At 37.1% G+C, this 21,408-nt stretch overlaps 1 protein-coding gene across 2 annotated transcripts in view; it reads left to right on the forward strand.

The window, feature by feature from the left end:
• CNTNAP5 (contactin associated protein family member 5) overlaps positions 1-21,408 on the forward strand; it is a 1,047,625-nt gene that overhangs the window by 521,852 nt on the left and 504,365 nt on the right. The window contains exon 7 of one of the 2 annotated variants that reach the window (XM_055572939.1): positions 6,225-6,368. In XM_055572939.1, coding sequence (XP_055428914.1) covers positions 6,225-6,368 — 144 coding nt within the window. The remainder of the gene's footprint in view (positions 1-6,224; positions 6,369-21,408) is intronic. The other variant, XM_055572940.1, reaches the window with a different exon arrangement.

Raw genomic sequence — 21,408 nt, forward strand, 5'->3', positions numbered from 1 at the left:
TATCTGAGTATAACATACTGGTTTGTCAAGTAGATTCTGAGCCAAGAGGCTAACCGACTTGAAGGCAGAGTTTGGGGTAAATGCATAGTAAATTAGCATAGCTTAAGACAAACATTTCCATAAGAAAAGGCATTGGTTATCTCTAGGTTTGAGAATAGTTAACTTCAGGTGAAACCAGGTGTCATTATGGAAACACCATATTTTAAGAGAAACCTCCTTTTAAATTTGTATAGAGAAGGAAAAAAATCTCAAGAGAGATAAAAATGCCTGACACTTGCAGGCTATTTCCTCTGTTTGGAGACCCCTGGCCTTCCTGCCTGTTACCCTCTCAATTGCATACTCCAAGGCCAAATTTGCCTGTAACCCCAGGTGTTTCTTGACTTCCTACTTTTGCATTCCAGTCCCCTATAATGAAAAGGACATCTTTTTTGGGTGTTAGTTCTAGAAGGTCTTGTAGGTCTTCATAGAACTGCTCAACTTCAGCTTCTTTAGTGTTACTGGTCGGGGCATAGACTTGGATTACCGTGAAATTGAATGGTTTGCTTTGGAAATGAACAGAGATCATTCTGTCGTTTTTGCAATTGCATCCATGTACTAAGGATTATTTTCTAAGTCAATTTTTTAAAAAGTCTAAACGTTACACAGTCTACATAGCAAAAATCATAAAAGAGGAAATAATCAAAAATTAGTAAGAACAATAGAACAAAGCAAAATTGATCATCCTTATGGTTGTAGTAATACAGTTAAAATTTTTCTAAATTTCCTCAGATGGTTAATAGTCTCATATTTGCTTAATAAACAAACACCAGGCATGTGTGGTTTGCAATTAACACTCTTATGGCAGAAAACACCAAAATGGTTATTTTTTTAAAGTTGGAATTTGGGACAAAGACACATCATTTAAATTTATGCAAACTTAAAGCAGAGATAGAAAAATTAGTACCGTTGAAAATAAAAATTAAGATTAAAACTATGAAAGCTGTTGTAAAAATTACTTGGGGGCTTCCTTGATGGCTCAGTGGTAAGGAATCCACCTGTCAATGCAGGATTAATCCTGGGTCAGGAAGATACCCCGGAGAAGGAAATGGCAATCCACTCCATAGTATTTTTGCTTGGAGAACCCCATGGCCAGAGGAGCCTGGTGGGCTACTGTCCATGGGGTCACAAAGAGTCAGATTAAGACTTAGTGACTAAACAACTACAACAAATACCAATTTTTGTGGCCCTTAATTTAAAATGCCTATAAGGAACAGATATGTATGTATACTAAATAGTCAATCAAATGCCAAAAAAAAAAAAGCTTATTTCTAGCAATTAGATGTTGACTGATACTGTCCTGATGTGAGTTACATGTTTTCTAGGATTCAGGGATCAGGAGCCAGGCTAAAGGAAGTGGTCATTGCTTTTCCAGTTAGGTTTGCTAGATGAGTAATCTAATGGGCAGAGTTCAAGGAGAAAAGCTAGTGTTCAGAATTTGAGTGAAACTAAGATGCCAGCTGAGCTAAGCAGGAGAACAGTTTAAACATGATCAATATTCATTTTTTGCAAATAATTGCTATAATCATTTGACCATCCCGGGTCATGCATAGCAGTGATCTTAGTCTGGGTGACTTGCTGGATAAAAACATAATTTAAAGCAAGATTTTGACTTTTGTTCTTGCAATTATAATAAATCAGATAAAGTTATAAATGCAAATGATTTAAGGGATATGACTAGTAATGTACAATTAAAAGTACACAAGTATAGCTTACAAATATTTATGAAGTATTTAAAAAATTTACTACTAGAGACATAGGAAAGAAAATCAGTAATATATGAAAACGTTTTTCCATTCTAACGTATCTGTTAATGAACTAAATCTATAATTCAATAGTATAATTATAATTTCAAATTCTCAACTACTCGAAAAATTTAAAATATAAAACAGGTTGGAAATTTACACTCACACTCAGACATGCAGAAATACAATTTTGCTTCTTTCCCCACATAAATTTAATATATTCACCAGTCCCTGATTCCTTTGTAGCAGAAAAATCTAACCTTGATGATAGGTTAGATGATAGGTTAGAATGTTAGTGCCTATTTGAAATTTAGTTAGTGCCTATTTAAAATTTACTGCACTATTCTGTATGTACTGAGTTATATGGGGTTTCTTCTTGCTCCTTCTTTTCATTTCCATGCACTAATCAGTGACTGGGGCCTTGTGGATAGCCTTGCATGGGTATAAAGTGTCTGCTTCTGTAGCCATTGTCCATGGTACCTGCGATGGCTTCAGGCTGTGAGGTCTAGTCACCTGACATTTGGACCTCCAAATGAGCTAGTATGACTTTACACCTCACTGAGGACCTCAGTCCATCCATATTCCCCATCCTGCTTTCATGGCCCGGGGGACCTCAGCAGTCTACCTCATACAGTGCTCCAGTGATCAGGCCATTAAAAACCAACCCTCAGAAACCTCTATGCTGCTACTTCCTATAGCTGCTGCTAACCTGTCTCTCTTGCAGTTAAGTTTCACTCTGAGGCCATGATAAATTTGAAGCATTTTTAACAGGCTTATAGGCATCACTGTTGTAGGAATCAGGGGAGAAATAACTCCTTGCATTTTCCAAAATCTGTCTTGTGACCTTCATCCACATTGACTCCATTCACTCATCAGGTTTCAGTCTCCCAGAGAGAAGCAAAAAGACAGGTCCCACAGTATGTAATCTATGGTACTTTTGTTTCCACTAATTTTTCTTAATATCTTCCACCCAGACTAGAAAGAGTTTTCTTTCCTTGATGAAATGGGAAATTACAATTTTGTAATATATACTCTCCTTCCTACTGTTTGACTTAAAAACTCTCTACTCCAAATCCTTCAAACATGTTTCTTTTTCTTTGTTGCTACTTAATTTTTTTAAAAAATTGTTTTATCTTTTTTGAATATTGCCCTTATGTTTTCTTAAATCACAGCTGAGTGAAGTAGAACATTATTTTTTTTTTCACAAATTGAAGGTGGCCCAAAAAATGAACAAAATTTTCATTATATATTTAAAATTATAAAAAGAATAATAACTTACATCCACACAAAACCTCAACATTAATGATTACAGCAGCTTTATCCATAGCTGTCAAAACTTGGAAGCAATGAAGATGTCTTTCTGCAAGTGAATGTGCAAACAAACTGTGCTACATACAGACAATGGAATATTATTCAATGCTAAAAAAATAAATGAACTTTCAAGCCATATAAAGATATTTTGAAACCTTAAATTCATATTATTAAGTGAAAGAAGCCAATCTGAAATGGTTACTTACTGTGTAATTCCAACAATATGACATTCTGAAAAAGGTAAAACTATTGAAACAGTTAAAAGATCAATGGTTCCCAGGGATTGGAATCAGGGGCTGGGGGAAGGATGAATTAGCAAAGAAAAGAGGATTTTTACAGTAGTGAAACTGTTCTATATGATACTGTACTGGTGGATGCATGTAATAATACATTTGTCCAAACCCATAGAATGTACACTACCAAAAGTAAAACATAATGTATGCTATGGACTTTGGGTGATCGTGATATGTGAATGTAGGTCTACCAGTTGAAACAAACCACCGATGGAAGCTTTTGTCAATGGGAGAGGAGACTATGCATGTTTGGGGGCACAGAGTATGTGGGAAAACTCTCTACCTCCCTCTCAATTCTGCTGTGAAACAAAAGCTGCTCTAACATAATAAAGTGTTCTAAAAAATAAATAAAAGTAACAAATAGTCAACTCTGTTTTTACCTTACAGATTTGATTTATGCAATTTACAAAAGGGAAATGAATCTTTTTTAATACAAATGACTCAAATTGAAAATATTGGAATACTGCAATAAATCAACAAGGAAATTATCAAAGCAATGTTTTTACAAAGTATTTTTAGAATTGACAAACTCACTTTTTTTTGTTTTCCAGAATATGTCTCAAGAGTTATGAATCACTTTTAAGTAGAGTTAAAGATAAAATTTGCAGAGTTTTACTGAAAGACAAATTTAGACTTGATCTAAATACTTGGCAAAACTCATTTACAATTTAAAGTGGGAGCACATGTATTTCAAGGCAAATAGAACATACATGTGGTTCAATCAAAGAGAGTCTATTAATTTATGATCTATTAATATAATTCAACCTACCAACAGATTAAATGCAAAATACTCTGTATTCTGTCACATGAATTTTTGAAACATCAATCAATGAATAAAACTGAGCATTCATTCCTTATTTCAAACAAATAATAAATAAGTAATCAACTAATAATTTATGTGGAAAATGGGATTAGAAGTATCTCTTTAATGTGATACGGAATCAGAATCAGTATATACTGGGAAATATAAAAAAATACTGTTATTTTTGTTTGTTTTTTTTTTTTTTCCTAATGTTCTATACCATAATTATAGTTTATTGTTGTTTTGGCTATATTTTAGAATGTTTTGGTGAGGACAATGAAACAAAAAATATAAAAAAATTGGCTTGTAAAAAGAGGAAAGTATTTTAAGTATTTCATATGATTAGTACCTTCAAAAGTTCAATGAAATTAGCTAAAAAATATATTATTTAATATACAGGTGTCTGGATAGGTAAAACAATAGACGAGGCATATAATATTCTTAATAAAAATTTTAATTAATAAAAAACAAGGAATTTACACTGGAATTTATTGAGATATAAATGACATATAATGTTACTCTGGTTTCATATAGCATAATGATCTGATATTTGCATAATATGTTTTAGATTTCATACAGTGGAAATTGTTAAAAGCTTGAAATTCAGTGGAATTAACTTGATGAATATGTGAATGAGAAAAGTAAAATAATAACCTTAGGTGACAGGCCTTACCAAAAATATTTTTAAAATAGTAAAAGACACTGAAATCTTGTATAGGAAGATGAAATATTTAAAAAACAACATTCTTCATTAAGTACATATGTTCATGGAAATAACAAATTCCATATTAATTCTCAAACTTCCAATAGACTATTTTAAATACAATTATTCTGAAATTACATTTTAAAATTAAAAAAGCAAAATATAAAATAATTATCTTACAGTAAAATAATAGAAAATAGACATGAGTAGCAGGGTTAATCATTCTTATCATAAATGTATAAAGAAATAATTTTTAAAAATAGTGTGGAATTTATGGGGGAAAAAGTAGACATCTGTAAACAGCCTTTGCTTAATCTGTAGCTATTCATATAAGAAGACATTTCCACTGGGAGAACAAATCTTTCTGAAATATACTCAAGCATTCATACGATTTAAGTATTATATGCCGAAGGTAACATTTCAAAGCAGTGAAGAAAAACTGGGTTACTCACTAAATGGTATTGGGATAAACCTGATGATAGAAACTACTCTGCTTCTGTTTTAAAATAGGAAGAATAGTCATAACAGATCAGGTTTGTTTTAAAAAGAATATTTTCTTTCCAAAAGTAATTTGTACTGGAAAGGGAAGTGGTAAACATAAATAGTATTCCATCGCTTTCCCAGAGACAACTGCCATTAATAGTTCAGTGTTATTTCTTCAAATCTAAATTATAAGCCCATTTTTTATTATTGACATCATACCTTACTCCCAACTATAACTCCTGCATTTTTAAATCAACATTCCACTCATTTTCCACTTTACAACAAATGTTTTCTAAGCACCATTACTGAAAACTAAGTAGGAGTCTATTATATCAATTCTCAATATTTCCCGCTAAATAAATGTACAAGATATTTGAATTGTTTCCTATTTTTCATCTTTATATTTCCATAACAGCTGTGTTGATAAGGTGTTTTTGATACAATACAGAATAAACTAGGCCTGAATAGAGGTATATTTTGTTTGTCCCTTGGTTTTACTTTGATTGTACTCTCTAAGGTATTTGCATAAGAGATAAATATAAAGATGTTGATTTTCTTTGCTTTTTTCTTCCTTCTGTAAATTATTGTTGTATTTAGTATTAGAAGGGTTAAGAAAGGATGTAAAATAGTTTTGTAAAATAAGCTCTTAAAAAGCAAGCAATTATAGTTATTTTTACGTGGCCTAATCAGTATCCTTTTAAATGTGTAATCAAGTGGCATCTATAATTATTTGAGCCACTTGGCTCATGCTACAATTGAATCTACTGAAATTCACTTGCTTACTTTCCTTTTCCTTTACTCCTTTTTTAGAGCTTATAACTAAAAGTTAATTTTTTTTTTTTTCCATAAAGCTTAGTTTTGGAGGAATTCCAGTACCAGGCAAACCTGGGACCTTTTTAAAGAAAAACTTCCATGGATGTATTGAAAACCTTTACTACAATGGAGTAAACATAATTGACTTGGCTAAAAGACGAAAGCATCAGATCTATACTGTGGTAAGTCAGCATCCATTCCAGCTCGATGATTTCTAACACTTCAATGTGGTTAAGACTTGCTTTCCCCATCATACACCTGGCACTTCCTCATAATACATTTACATCACACTCTTGGATGTCTAAACAGACTCCAAGGTGAAATTGGAGAGAGGGAGGCACAGTAGGGACTGAGTGGGTATGAACTGTGTAATTGGGGGAAACAAATGTTTTAGAGGTACCTACCTACTGAATTCTATATTCCTGGCTATGAGTTGTGCCATCCGTGGGCAGGGCTTGCAATCTATACTGGGTTTAATGAATCTCTTTATTATCCCTGAGAAATGCAGCAAAAGAACTACAGATTCTATTAAATTCTATTGCCGGTGAATTATATATTTGTCTACTTATTGCTGTTGTTAAAAACTTGGGCATTTTGAAGAACAGAGGTTAAATTTTTAATGTTGCTCCTTGGGTCTCAAGATCCCAAGATATGCTTGCTTTCTTCTTTCCACCATTTAGAAGTTTCCTTGGTTTTATTTATATATAATGTTAGAGTTTTTAGTTGTACTTAGTGGGAGAAATAGAGAAAATCATACTACTCCATCCTGCTAGAAGCAGAGGTCCATTAAACTAACAGTATTGTAAAAGCTTTCACAAGACTAGACCCCCTTATCATTGACTAGTAGATGCTGCTTCTCCTTGCAATCTGATCACTGGACTACCTGGAAAAGTTGGAATTTAAATGATTTTGATTTATTTTCCTTGATAAGTATAATGTGTAAAAAATATTTTATGTTCGGAGGTTCCATGTATTAACAGATTTTTTTTTTAAGTTGCCATTGGATTCCAGCATGAGAAACAGCCTTGCTTATGGAAAATCACAGTTTGGTTAAAGTCCATAATATTTTAAAAGGCTTGTCCCAGGCTCAGGCTCCAGGCTTTTGACAATGTTACCCATATGTACCAAGGTTATTCATTAACTAATTAACTAATCAACTAATCCACATTGCAGGCAGATTCTTTACCAGATGAGCTACCAAGGGAGTCCGTGAATACTGGAATAGATAGTCTATCCCTTCTCCAGCAGATCTTCCCGACCCAGGAATTGAACCACAGTCTCCTGCATCGCAAGCAGATTCTTTACCAGCTGAGCTACCAAGTTAGGAAGTCCTAATGTTATTCGTTAAGTAATTAACCTAAGCACTAACTAGCTGATGACATTTTGTTTAGGCGTAGGTCAGGAAAGCATACTTCTGCCCATTGCTCCTCAATATTATTCCCCCCAAATATTTCATAACATACCCATTTCATTGAGTTTAATCTGCAAAAACAGTGGGGTCACATACTACTAGGAGTTTGAAAGTGAAAGACACCCAGTCGTGTCTGATTCTTTGTGACCCCATGGACTATACGGTCCATGGAATTCTCCAGGCCATGGAATTCTCCAGGAGTGGGTAGCCTTTCCCTTCTCCAGGGGATCTTCCCAACCCATGTATCAAACCCAGGTCTCCTGCATTGCAGGCAGATTCTTTACCAGCTGAGCCACAAGGGAAGCCCAAGAATACTGGAGTGGGTATCCTATCTCTTCTCCAGAGGATCTTCCTGACCCAGGAGTTGAGCCTGGGTCTACTGCATTGCAGGTGGATTCTTTACCAACTGAGCTAGTTTAGCTTAGACTAATATCATGAATGTCAACACACCTGAAAAGAGAACAGAACATTGTGGGAAGAGTTGGAATCGCAAATTGAAACGCAAGGAACTTAATGAAACATTGCTACTTTCATTGTTCACAAACTGGCTTCAAAAGTGTGAGAACCTGAGCCTTAAATATAAATAAACCCATTATTGTTATCAAGTCCACGCTTGCGCTGTTTGCCCCACAATAGGTCAATAAATGGAGAGATGAGTCCTTGGGGCAAGGAATAGCGACTTTCTTCAGAAAGCCAGCAGACCTAGGAGCCCCAAAGAACCATCTTCTTCAAGCTAAAATTTAGACTTTTTAATGCTAAAATAGGAGGGAATGAGCTGGTTGCACACTTGTTGGTATAAAAATCCTTTGTTATTGCAGCTGTCCACATAGGTCAGATCATGGTGTTCCTCAAACCTCCAATAAGACAGATGTTATTCTCTGTTTGGCAAGTTTTATCTATATGAACGAAAAAGTGTTATATCTTTAATGAGCAGAGCATTGATAACGGGCTCTCCTGTATATTTCAGGCTATGGACAACATTCTTGTAGTAAAAGCAGCAGAAAATAAAAGTTAAAGTAAAAGAAACAGATCCAATATGAAGTCAGATTTGTCTTGCCTATTACACTTTGGCAACATTCATAGAAAACTCCACACATAAATCATGTTAGAAAACATTTTAAATGATAAGATATATTAAATAATAAGTCATTGAATATACAGAGCAAAAAAAGGGAAGTCAGGGAGATTAAGGAGGGAAAAATCCCATGAATTTATGAATATTGATAGCTTTCATCATTTCCTTTTTGGAGAGGATCATTAGCTACAATTTTAATAAATGTTTTGTTGATTTTAAAATATGGTAGCACTTACCAAGCTACCAAAAATTTCACTACCATACTTTATTTCTCAGAGTTTAATTGGCAGTATTATTAATATGAATCATAAATAATCTATTTTATCATTAATGCACTTGGGGGGAATTAAAAAAAATAAGTTTTGGTTCTTTGCAGATAAAGAACCATTAGTGTTAAACTTCTCAATTTAAAGGGTGGGATAAACATATTATTTTTCTCCCAAATTGCTTCTATCACCTTGCTTAGGTGAAATTTCCTATCACTACACACACACACACACACATTTATACACTTTGTCTTTTTTCTTTAGGAATTCCACATGGAAAGGAATTGTTTGCACCATTAATTACACGTACAAACAGTTTTATTCCCCTACTCAGGCTTACAGTTTCCCCCAAAGACATGGTATCAACTACAAAATCAGCTTTATTCCAAGTCACTAACCACAGATGTGCTAAGTAAGGGCTTTTGAGAAGGATGACGTTTTTGTCCTTTGCTAGTATTCACAGACTCTCACAGTTATTGAGTTTGGAAAAGTTCGGAGTTGAGCAGGAGACTCAGGGAATCAACAAATCAGGCAACAAATTTAAGGTAATACCCATCAGTTACAAAAGGTAATTCAAGAAGCACAAGCCACATCCAGCACAGAACCCTCTCTGGCAGGCTGCATTTCTGCAGCATCCCCATTGCAATTCATCATTCCTTTCTTGTGGGACCTGCCCACTCCCTGGAGATTTAACAGCTGTTCCATGGGGATAATTCAATTTAGTCTTTATAGCTTGATTTGACTACAAGACGATCCTCCACATCCCGAGACACAGTAAAACTAACAGCTTAAAGTAGACATAAAAAACACCTCACTTTTCTACCTCAAATCTTCCACACTATGCTAATATAGTACCATATAACAAACAATCAGAAAATAAATGGTCCATTGAAGTGTGTGTACAGTACCTGTAATGTAGATTATTATATACATAATATAAGAAATATATTGCCTTGCAAGTTTCCTGAAAATGATTAATTTCATATCTTCTACTTCATCACAAATGCCACTTTCTTGGAGCTCTCCTTTCAGAGTTTTGAATCCCCTTTCACAGAGGCAATGAGAGTAACTTGGTTGTCTGAAAGTTGTCTTGATTATAGGTGTTAAAATGATTATTTCTCATTTAAAAGAAAAGCATAGGAGAAATGCTTATATAACTTGACTTTACCTTCAGTGGGAGGGGGGATAAAGGCAGATGGCCATTAGCAGGACTATGTTTATAGAACTGGCTTTGGAGCTATTTGACCATGTCAATTTGCTTCTGTATCTTTGTCTCCAAATAGTTGAATGGGTGTTGGCTAACAAGCATGTGTGATGATACCCCCAACTTTATGGCTGAAATGGCTAAGCAATCACAAAATGCATTTCTCCTCAGCCTACAGGAAAGCCTGACAGTCTTCTCAATACAGTGTTCCTAGCAGCAACATAGTTACATAATTGTTGATAAATTGTTTAGACACCTAATCTTACTCAAAGTCTCACTCAGTCGTGGAGCCTGGGGCAATTTAACAAACCTCAGTATCTTCATATGTAAAATGAGACAATTATAGTTCCTACCTCAGACTGTTATTGTGATGATTAATATATGGTTAGCACAGTGTAAGGCTCAGTTGGTAAAAAAAAAAAAAAAAAAAAAATTCGCCTGCAATGCAGGAGGCCCGGGTTTGATTGCTGGGTTGGGAAGATCCCCTTGTGATAGTAACGGCAACCCACTCCAGTATCCTTCCCTGGGAAGTCCCATAGACAGAGGAGGCTGGTGGGCTATAGTGCATGGGTTCGCAAGAGTCAGACAAAACTTAGCAACTGAACCACCACCACCAAGGTCCGCAGTAAGCACCCAATACTTTGAAGATATTATTAAGGAACATTTCTACCAGTCAGTCAGTTCAGTCACTCAGTTGTGTCCGACTTTGTGACCCCATGAACTGCAGAATGCCAGGCTTCCCTCTCCATCACCGACTCCCAAAGCTTAAATTCATGTCCATTGAGTCGGTGATGCCATCAAACCATCTCATCCTCTGTAGTTCCCTTCTGCTCCCGCCTTCAATCTTTCCCGGAATCAGGGTCATTTCCAATGAGTAGGTTCTTCCCATCAGGTGGCCAAAGTATTGGAGTTTCAGCTTCAGTATGAGTCCTTCCAATAATTATTCAGGACTGATTTCCTTTAGGATGGACTGGTTGGATCTCCTTGCAGTCCAAGGGACTCTCAAGAGTCTTCTCCAACACCACAGTTCAAAAGCATCAATTCTTTGGCACTCAACTTTCTTTATAGACCAACTCTCACATCCATACATGACCAGTGGAAAAACCAAATTTTTGACTACACAGACTTTTGTTGGCAAAGTAATGTCTCTGGTTTTTAATATGCTGTCTAGGTTGGTTATAACTTTCCTTCCAAGGAGCAAGCGTCTTTTAATTTCATGGCTGCAGTCACCATCTCCAGTGATTTTGGATCCTAAGAAAATAAAGTCTGTGACTGGTTCCATTCCCTATCTATTTGCCATGAAATGATGGGACCAGATGCCATGATCTTCGTTTTCTGAATGTTGAACTTTAAGCCAACTTTTTCACTCTCCTCTTTCACTTTCATCAAGAGGCTCTTTAGTTCTTCACATTCTGCCATAAGTATGGTGTCATCTGCATATCTGAGGTTATTGATATTTCTCCCGGAAATCTTGATTCCAGCTTGTGCTTCATCCAGACTAGCATTTCTCATGATGTACTCTGCATGTAAGATAAATAAAATGGGTGACAATATACAGCTTTGATGGACTCCTTTCCCAGTTTGGAACCAGTCTGTTGTTCCATGTTCAGTTTTAACTGTTGCTTCTTTACCTGCATACAGATTTCTCAGGAGGCAGGTCAAGTGGTCTGGTATTCCCATCTCTTTAAGAATTTTCCACAGTTTGTTGTGACCCACACAGTCAAAGGCTTTGGCATAGTCAAAGAAGCAGAAATAAATATTTTTTGGGAATTCTCTTGCTTTTTCAATGATCTGAAGGTTGTTGGCAATTTGGTCTCTGCTTCCTCTGCCTTTTCTAAATCTGGCATGAATATCTGGAAGTTCATGGTTCACGTACTGTTAAAGCCTGGCTTGGAGAATTTTGAGCATTTCTTTGCTAGCATGTGAAATGAGTGCAATTGTGTGGTAGTTTGAGCATTATTTGGCTTTGCCTTTCTTTGGGATTGGAATTTCCAGTCCTGTTGCCATGGTTGAGTTTCCCAAATTTGCTTGCATATTGAGTACAGCACTTTCACAGCAACATCTTTTAGGATTTGAAATAGCTCAACTGAAATTCCATCACGTCCACTAGCTTTGTTCATAGTGATGCTTTCTAAGGCCCACTTGACTTCAGATTCCAGGATGTCTGGCTCTAGGTGAGTGATCACACCATCATGATTATCTGGGTCATGGATCTTTATTGTCTAGTTCTTCTGTGTATTCTTACCACCTCTTCTTAATATCTTCTGAGTCTGCTAGGTCCATACCATTTCTGTCCTTTATTGAGCCCATCTTTGCATGAAAATGCCCCTTGATATCTCTAATTTTCTTGAAGAGATTTCTAGCCTTTCACATTCTATTGTTTCCCTCTATTTCTTTGCACTTATCACTGAGGAAAGCTTTCTTATCTCTCCTTGCTATTCTTTGGAGCTCTGCATTCAAATGGGTGTATCTTTCCTTTTCTCCATTGCCTTCCACTTCTGTTTTTTTTTTTTCACAGCTATTTGTAAGGCCTTCTCAGATAACCATTTTGCCTTTTTGCAGTTCTTTTTCTTGGTGATGGTCTTGATCACTGCCTCCTGCACAATGTCACAAACCTCCTTTCATAGTTCTTCAGGTACTCTATCAGATCTAATCCCTTCAATCTATTTGTCACTTTCACTGTATAATTGTAAGAGATTTGATTTAGGTCATACTTGAATGGTCTATTGGTTTTCCCAAATTTCTTCAATTTAAGTCTGAATTTTTCAGTGAGGAGTTCATGATCTGAGCCACAGTCAGCTCCGGGTCTTGGTTTTGCTGACTGTATAGAGCTTCTCCTTTGGCTGCAAAGAATATAATCAATCTGATTTTGATATTGACCATCTGGTGATGTCCATGTGTAGTCTTCTCTTGTGTTGTTGGAAGAGGGTGTTTGCTATGACCAGTGTGTTCTCTTGGCAAAATTCTGTTAGCCTGTGCCCTGCTTCATTCTGTACTCCAAGGCCAAATTTGCCTGTTACTCCAGGTATTTCTTGAGTTCCTACTTTTGCATTCTAGTACCTTATAATGAAAAGGGCATCTTTTTTCAGGTGTTGGTTCTAGAAGATCTTGTAGGTCTTTATAGAACTGTTCAATTTCAACTTCTTCAGCATTATTGGTTGGAGCATAGACTTGAATTACTGTGATATTGAATGGTTTGCCTGGAAATGAACAGAGACTATTCTGTAGTTTTTGAGACTTCATCCAAGTACAGCATTTTGGACTCTTTTGTTGACTATGATGGCTACTCCATTTCTTCTAAAGGATTCGTACTAATAAGTTCAACTTAAGTTGGCACGTAAGCCGATATTTATTTGTTGTTTTGTGTATATAATTAATGACTCACATAGCATTCTTGCACTTTATGATCCCAAGAAATAATAAAAGTAGATTGGATAGGTCATGTTCTGCTCCTGTGTCTGTAGTTATAGTTTATTCCCAAATCGTATAAATCATGAAGTGCATTTTGGGTAAATATATTATAGATCCCTTTCATTTGAAGAAATTTAATGACTCACTCTAGTCCAGATTTGATGAAATGATGGACTTATTTAAAATAAGACATTTAAAATAGATGTTGCGCAGTGGACTTGGGTGTAACAGGAATACTAAGTAGGCTTTGTAAAATTTAACTTCTGTTTGAATGTCACTGTCATGAAAGTTGTTGGAGTGTGTTGTTTATTTCTTAAGCTCTGAAGCCAAGAGATAAGGATAAGTGTATACATGAGATAACATACACATTCACATTTCCATATGTGTGGGCACCCATATGCCCGCACACGCACACACACACATATAGTGTTTGTCTTACTTTCCTGTGACTGAGAAGCTCCTGAAAATTGCTCAGAGAAAAAAATCCCTGGTGTCTAATGAAGCCTAATCTCTAGCTTATTCCTGGGATCACATTTCATCCCTGTAGTTTGCTCTGTGATAAATGATACTTTCCGCTGATGGAAGGACTCATTTGAAAAAGCATCTAACCTATCAAATCATCTCTCTCCAAATTTCTACTGTCTTCCACTGTCATTTGACCAGGGTGACATTCATATTACCTGCTTCTAGTTTGTATGCTCCTTGTACCTTGGAAAAAAAATATTCTCAAATTATTAAGTTTTAGAGAAGTGGCTTCCTTTCTGTCTTTGAGCAAAGCAAAATTAAATAGTTTCAATGTCATGTGAGGAGTAATGTAACAAAGTTAAAAAACAAACTAACAATGAAATGGTTATCTTCTCTGAAAATGGTCCTGCCTTAAATTGGTGTCATGATTTTTTTTCCTTACGTGACTGGTTTCGTTAGCTCATCTGATGAAATCATTATTTGACATTACTAAAGAAAACATCTTTAGAATGTTAAAAATATGCATATCCATGTATTACTGATGCCCTTTGCAATATACAGAATAGAAGACCTAGCCAGCCAGAGAGGAAAACACTGTTCTCATCTATATGTATTTAATTTTCAGATTTTAAGTGTATATTTGATATAACATAAACCGTATTTATTGACAATTTTATATCTTGCTTTTCATGGTTAAAAAAGTATTTTCTGTGTCTTTAAAAGTTTCATTAAACACTTCCAGTCCCTTTACAACAATAATTTCTACAGTAAGTCCATTCACCATAGTTCATTCAAGATTCTATGGTGTTAAGATTTGAGTTGTTTGAATTTTTATTGCCAAAAATAATACTGAGATTGCAAATATAAACTGAAATAATTTCCTGAAATTTAGAGTGGATCAACAGAAATGAACATTAGTTTATGAAAAGTCTGTACCAGTTTCCATCCTTTCCTCCCACAGTGTAGGAGGGAACCGCACATCCTGCCAGTTTCAACCTCTGCTTTCCTGTCATTTGAACATGCAAATGCATTTTTAAAATGGGGCTTGGGGCTAAATTAAAGTGAAAATCGACTTAGGTACTCTCCTTCTTTGCAAAACTTCCAACTAATGAGCTGAGTGTGTTCCTTTTACGCTCTTTTTCCCACATAATAACAGCCATGACAGTCCCTTCATATGAAGACATCTTTTTTCAAGCACTTTCTTAGAGACAGTGGCACAAATCACCATGCTAATGCCAGAAGGGCAGTGAATGGAGGGATGAGAGATGGACCCCTGGTTGTATTAGTTCCTCTGTCGCAAAACATCTGTGAGAGGCAGGTGGGAGCAGACTGTTATTATCCACAATTTCTACTAAAAGATACTTTATGCTTAGGACTGGGGAAAGTCAATGATATATAGTCAGTGGCTGTGTCATTCACAGCCTTCTTTGCTCTCTGCTGGAAACCACTACACCATCAGCTTTTACTCATTTTTATTATACAGCTATTTTTTTCTACAGTCCTGAATGACTTTCATGTCAAACTGAAAAAAAGAAAGTTTGAGCAGATCTGTGAATAGCACCACTTACCTGGGTATTGAGGACTATGAGATCTTTCAGAAATGACCCCTGTGTGATTTCCTAATTGCCAAATACATCTCTCATGGGTATTTCTTGCAAAGTAGAAACTCTGGGCAAAACCCTTATCTTTGACAAGAGGAAGAAAGGTGGCATCAGAGGTCAGAGTGTCTGGGAAGAGCCTCCCTCCTTATCCTCAGATGGTTGTGCTCTTGGCAGGCCCTCTTCCTGGCCTCATGGCTCTCACAATGCCCATCCTCTGGCATCTGGCTGTCAGGCTTTTCCTCCTGGGAGTCAGGAGATGGCTGAGAGTTCTGTGTAGGAATTCAACACCTCCCCAGAAACCCTGCAACCAGTAGCTCTCATATTCCTACAAGACAGATAACAACTTCCCTGCTTGGGTTTTGAATCCTCTATAATCATCCCCTCTCTTCTATAGGTTGATTTCCCACTTTCTCACCAGGGCTTATTTTATAGCCAGGCCCAGAATAGTGACTGTTTCGTGAATTCATTCTAAGCATCTCTTCCTCTATGCCTTTCATTCTTTCATTTAGTGTCTCCCATACTCACTAAACTACTTTTCTCCTTCACCCTCTGTTGGTTCAGCCACACACTTGCCTTCCTCTTCCAAACTCACAAGTAGGGCTAGCATCTTAAACCAGCATGTGCCACTGACTCTCAGAAGTGGAGCAGGGTCCTGGAGCCTTAGGCTGTATAGACCACAGACTTTTGAGTTTGCTGCCTTGTAGGGAGACCAAGGGAACTGGAAACCAAGCAGACAATCCTACATTTCAGGGAGTGACTTAGGGGCTTTGGGGCTAAATAACCAAAAATTAGGACACGTTTCAAAGTTATAAATATGGAACCAGTAATAGGGTGTAGTATGAGAAGCTGTTATGCTCCCGCCTTCCATATGTTAACTTCTGAAGCTGTTATGCTCCTGTCTTCCAAATGTCTGTGGCTCCCTGGAGTGCAGGGCTAAGAAGAAGCATGGGGTAAGGTCCAGACTGGGTAGAAGAAAGTGCTGTGACCCCTAAGCAGAATGCAGATTGGGAAAGGAGTAGCATTCAGTGCACTGTGTGTGCTGGCCCTGTCTGGGCATGTTCCAGAGCCCACACTCGCCCCTGAACATCTTTCAAACTCTAAGGTCCCTATGCTTTCCGTGTTGTAAACTCAAACTTACCTAACACGGCACAACTTAGCACTTGATTTATTACTGTTGTCAAGATATAGTTGTTGAGCATCTGCTGTATGCCACAAAAAAAAAGTTTCTGCCTTCAGTGGATGGGAAACTTCTCAGCCCCCAACATGCACACCGCGGGAACAAGGTCACCATCAGAACTCAGAATCCAAAACTGATCCTCTTACCGAGGTGGACTCCTCATACCTGCTCTCTGCTCTCCTGGCTGCCACTGTGCTTGTCACCCCTCCTCTGCTCACTGCCTTCTTGGTTTGACACTTTTTGTTTGTTTTACTACCTTGAGATCTCTCAGTGATCCTGCTTTTCCATTTGCTTTTACAGTCTTCTGCTTTGTTTTAAAAACTAAAAACAAATTTTATTGATTTTAATGTGTTAATTACTATTACACAGCAAAGGGATTCAGTTACACATTCTGAAAGAATGTATATATGTATACATATATTAGAATGTATATATATATATATATATATATTATTTTTCATATTATTTCCCATGATGGTTTAGCACAGGATATAACTCTCTGTGTTATACTCTCTTGTTGTTTATCCATTTCATATTATTTCCCATGATGGTTTAGCACAGGATATAACTCTCTGTGTTATAACTCTCTTGTTGTTTATCCATTTCTATACAATAGGTTGCATCTGCTAATCCCAAAGTCTCATGCCATTCCTCCACATACACTCTTTTGCTTTCTGACTGTGACTGGAGCCTCTGCCCTCCAGGCTGCAAGGCTCACAGGGCTTCTGACTGCCTTCTGTCAGTCACTGCATGTTGGCCAGACTCAAACCTAGTTTATAAGAGTTCAAGAGAAAAAATGATGGAGTTAGCAGTCAGGAAAAACTTCATGAAAATCATGAAAGTGTAGGAACTTGCCAAGAGCTTTGAAGAAAAAGGTACCTCTTAGCCAATTCCAAGTTCACAGGAAGGAAGGACAAGTGGAGTCATGGCATATGTACCAGCTCAAGGTGGGGACATGGTATTACTGGGAATACTGGTATGTTTTATTCTAGCCTGGTTCTTTCCAAAAGTTTTTTTGTGTCACTCATAGTGTTAAATATGTGATGGTCAGCAAATGTTAATAGATGAAAGCATTCTGTATTGAAGAGGTTATGATCTTTGTAGGCAGTGAGAATAAATCAGAATGACCACATACTATCTATAGAATGTGGACCAAAGTTAGTCTGCAGTGTCTTCATCTACAAGGTAGAAATAATCATACTTATGTTACATATAAGGGACTTACCTGTAGCTCAGATGGTAAAGAATCTGCCTGCAATGCAGGAGACCAGGGTTCAATCCCTGGGTCAGGAAGATTCCCTGGAGGAGGAAATGGCAACTCATTCCAGTGTTCTTGCCTGGACAATTCCCTAGACAGAGGAACCTGGTGGGCTACATTGTATAGGGTCGCAAAGAGTCGGACATAACTGAGCAACTAACAGACACACACATGATACACATATACCATGACTCCAGGGATAATGTAGGCATTGAATCACAACAATATCATCATAATTATTTTCATTGTCCCACTTTGCTCACCATTTCACACTGTATGTTTCCCATGAAGACCACATGAAAGTATGTGACAGGCTCAAATTATGACAGTCTTGGTCCTCTCCAAAGAGAGGACCTATAATTATATCTATCCTGTAATACAAATGCTCTTCTACAAGTACAACACTAAGGATTTTAGATCAATGGCTATTAATATTTCAGGGGACTCATATACTTTAAGCAGATCTTGAAAGCTATGAATACATTTTATTTTGCATAACATCTTGGAGGCACATAGATGCCCCTGAAGTCTATCCACAGACAGCAGGTCAAGAGTTCCAGATTGATTTTTAGATTAGGAGAATTGTAGATAAAATTAAGCCTTTTCTCTGTCTTTATAAATTCCCAGTGATATTAGGTTAATATCTTGTGTTGAGTAGCCAGGACTCTGAACCAGAAGGTGACCGCGCTAGATCTGTTCCTCCTGTGACAGTGGGGCTGGCTTCTTAGAAACTCTTCATCTTTTGTCACGGGATTTAGAAAACGCCTGTCTCCATGTTATTTGAAAGGTAAAATTTAGTATCAAAATTGATTATGGTTCAGATGGTATAGCGTCTGCCTACAGAGCAGGAGACCTGGGTTCGATCCCTGGGTCAGGAAGATCCTCTGGAGAAGGAAATGGCAACCCACTCCAGTACTCTCGCCTGGAAAATCCCATGGATGGAGGAGCATAGTAAGCTACAGTCCATGGGGTCGCAAGAAGATGGACACGACTGAGTGACTTCACTTCACTTACTTCACAGTAGATGGTTAACTGCTAAAGTGGTTAAAAGATGACTATAAGAGGTCCAGAAATAGCAAGTTAAAAAAAAAAAAAAATCAGGTACTTCCTCTAAGCTGAGAGGGTGGGCAGAGAAAGAACTGGGACCCAGAAGAGCTCTCCCTGCTCACCCCCTAGACTGAGACTCAGACCTTCCTAAAGGGGCCATGGTTACCAGGGGAGCATGTAGCCCGAGAGCCACCCGTGGAAGCTGCTGCCAGTGGAGAGGGTGTGGGCAGGAGCTCCACTGTGCAGAGCTGACTAACCATCCAGTAGGACAGGAACCTGGAGAAGTGGTTTCCAATGGCCCTGCAGTGGCTCACTAGCGCCTTCTACCAACCAACACTAGGAATTGGCCCACTAACAGAAAAAAAACCTTACAGGATCCAACTCCAGCATCCCTAGCAGGGCGGCTTTGGCGCTGAAACTCAGATGTGGATAACTGTCATCATCTCCATCTCTTTTCTTTCTTTTAAAATCTAGGTTAAAAATGAGACGCCCTACTACGTATTTAAACTGCCACAGACAGTGGATGCTTGTGTTCTTGGTGGTGTGTATGTATGTGTATACACACTTGTATCTACAAACGTACACACATATTTTCTTTTCCTTAGATATAAAAGGACAAACAGTAGGTACTTTTGACATATTTTTGTCTTTTATAGTTTTGAGAAAGAGATCAGATCTTTAATTTGGGATTGACAACAAAGTACCATTTAAATATACACATCCACATAAAACATGTGACTGGCCCACATTTTTACAAAGTCTTGGTCTTCTCCAAAGAGACAATTTGTTGTATCCATAATTCTTGCCTCTAATAAAATAAAATAACAGGGAAAATAAGAAAAAGGAAACAAAGTAAAGAGAAGGAAATGAGAGGCAGTAGATGTCAGGAAGAGGAGATTGTGAAGCCACTTAGGAAAGACATGCATGTTCATGATTTTTGTCTCCTGAGCGTAGACTTAGACAGTATTAGCCTGTCTCACAAATGTATGAAGTACTGCAAAATCTCAAGTACAAGTCCAGGCTTTAGGTAGCAGTAAAGTATTCATATATTTAACTTTGCCATTACATGTTTGCTAATAGAGAATACTGAAACCACAACTATTTTATGTGTTCAGATGATTTATTACACTAAAAATCATCTCTCATAGTCAAAAATTTAAGAGCATTCTGTAAGTAGACTTGCACTCAAAGTACCCAAACAATTTACCCTTCACATGAGGATTTGCAATGCTCCACTTCTCACAAAAGTGTCTCATATTTCACCTAAAGATTTTCTCATGTTGTTTGCTCTTCTCTGAAATTGTTTTTTATTTCCCTGTTTTTCTACATTTTCTATAATACTTTAGCTCAAGGCTTCACTCCATTACTCCATTACTAAGTCAGCCTATGGGGTTACCCATTATACCCCGTGGTAATCAGTTATTTTCTCCCTGATGCTGTAACAAGGGCCAAAATTTGCTTATTTTACCCAAGGAAGCAAGTCTTTCGGAGATCTTTTCATATTTTTCCTCATGGTATCAATACAATCCTGTGGCTCAACAAACATTTAACAAATAATGATGATAATTTTAAAATACAAAATCAAAGATTGCCCAGGTCTTTATGAACATAACTCTGAGATCAAAACAAAGCCAACGGTACACATGTAGCCTCCAGAAGCCACATGTGATAGAAATCTCATGCCTGATCAGATTTAAGGTGATGGTGTGCCCTCAAACTCACCATTTATTTCAGTTACACACATCACATGATGAGGCTTGTAAGCACACTCTGTTTGAGTGGTATACTGCAAGAATCACAGCTGAGACTCGGACTCAGAGGATGGATCATTGACTGCTATCTTCCCATGGTTAATGGAAAATCAGATAGCCCTAGAAGACATGCTTAGTGTTCTATGTAGGCTTTGGTGAATGTGTTTCATACCATGTGCATGGGCAAATATAATGCTCCATCTTGGAACAACAGCAAAAACCTATTCTGTATTCTTCCAGGAAACTAGAAAGTGTTTGGATTTTATCAGATTGTGATCTCTGTGTGATGACTAGAAATAAATCACTAAGACAATTGAAGCATCTTTTGTGTTTGTTTTTACCTTTAAAATTAAGTGTTTACAACCTGGGTTTGACAATTTATGGTGTAGCCTTAAATTTCAGTTCTTTGTGATCAAGATAGCCCTGTAGCCCTCATAGACTGTTTAGGAAGCAGTAAGTAACCAAGTTTCTTAAGAGTTGTGAGATATTCAGTGCAGACACTAAATAACAAACAACTACACCAATAAGTATCTTGCAAACAATGTTTCATTTTCAT

Source organism: Bubalus kerabau, chromosome 3, assembly GCF_029407905.1.
Source record: "Bubalus kerabau isolate K-KA32 ecotype Philippines breed swamp buffalo chromosome 3, PCC_UOA_SB_1v2, whole genome shotgun sequence".
Classification (NCBI taxonomy): domain Eukaryota; kingdom Metazoa; phylum Chordata; class Mammalia; order Artiodactyla; family Bovidae; genus Bubalus; species Bubalus kerabau.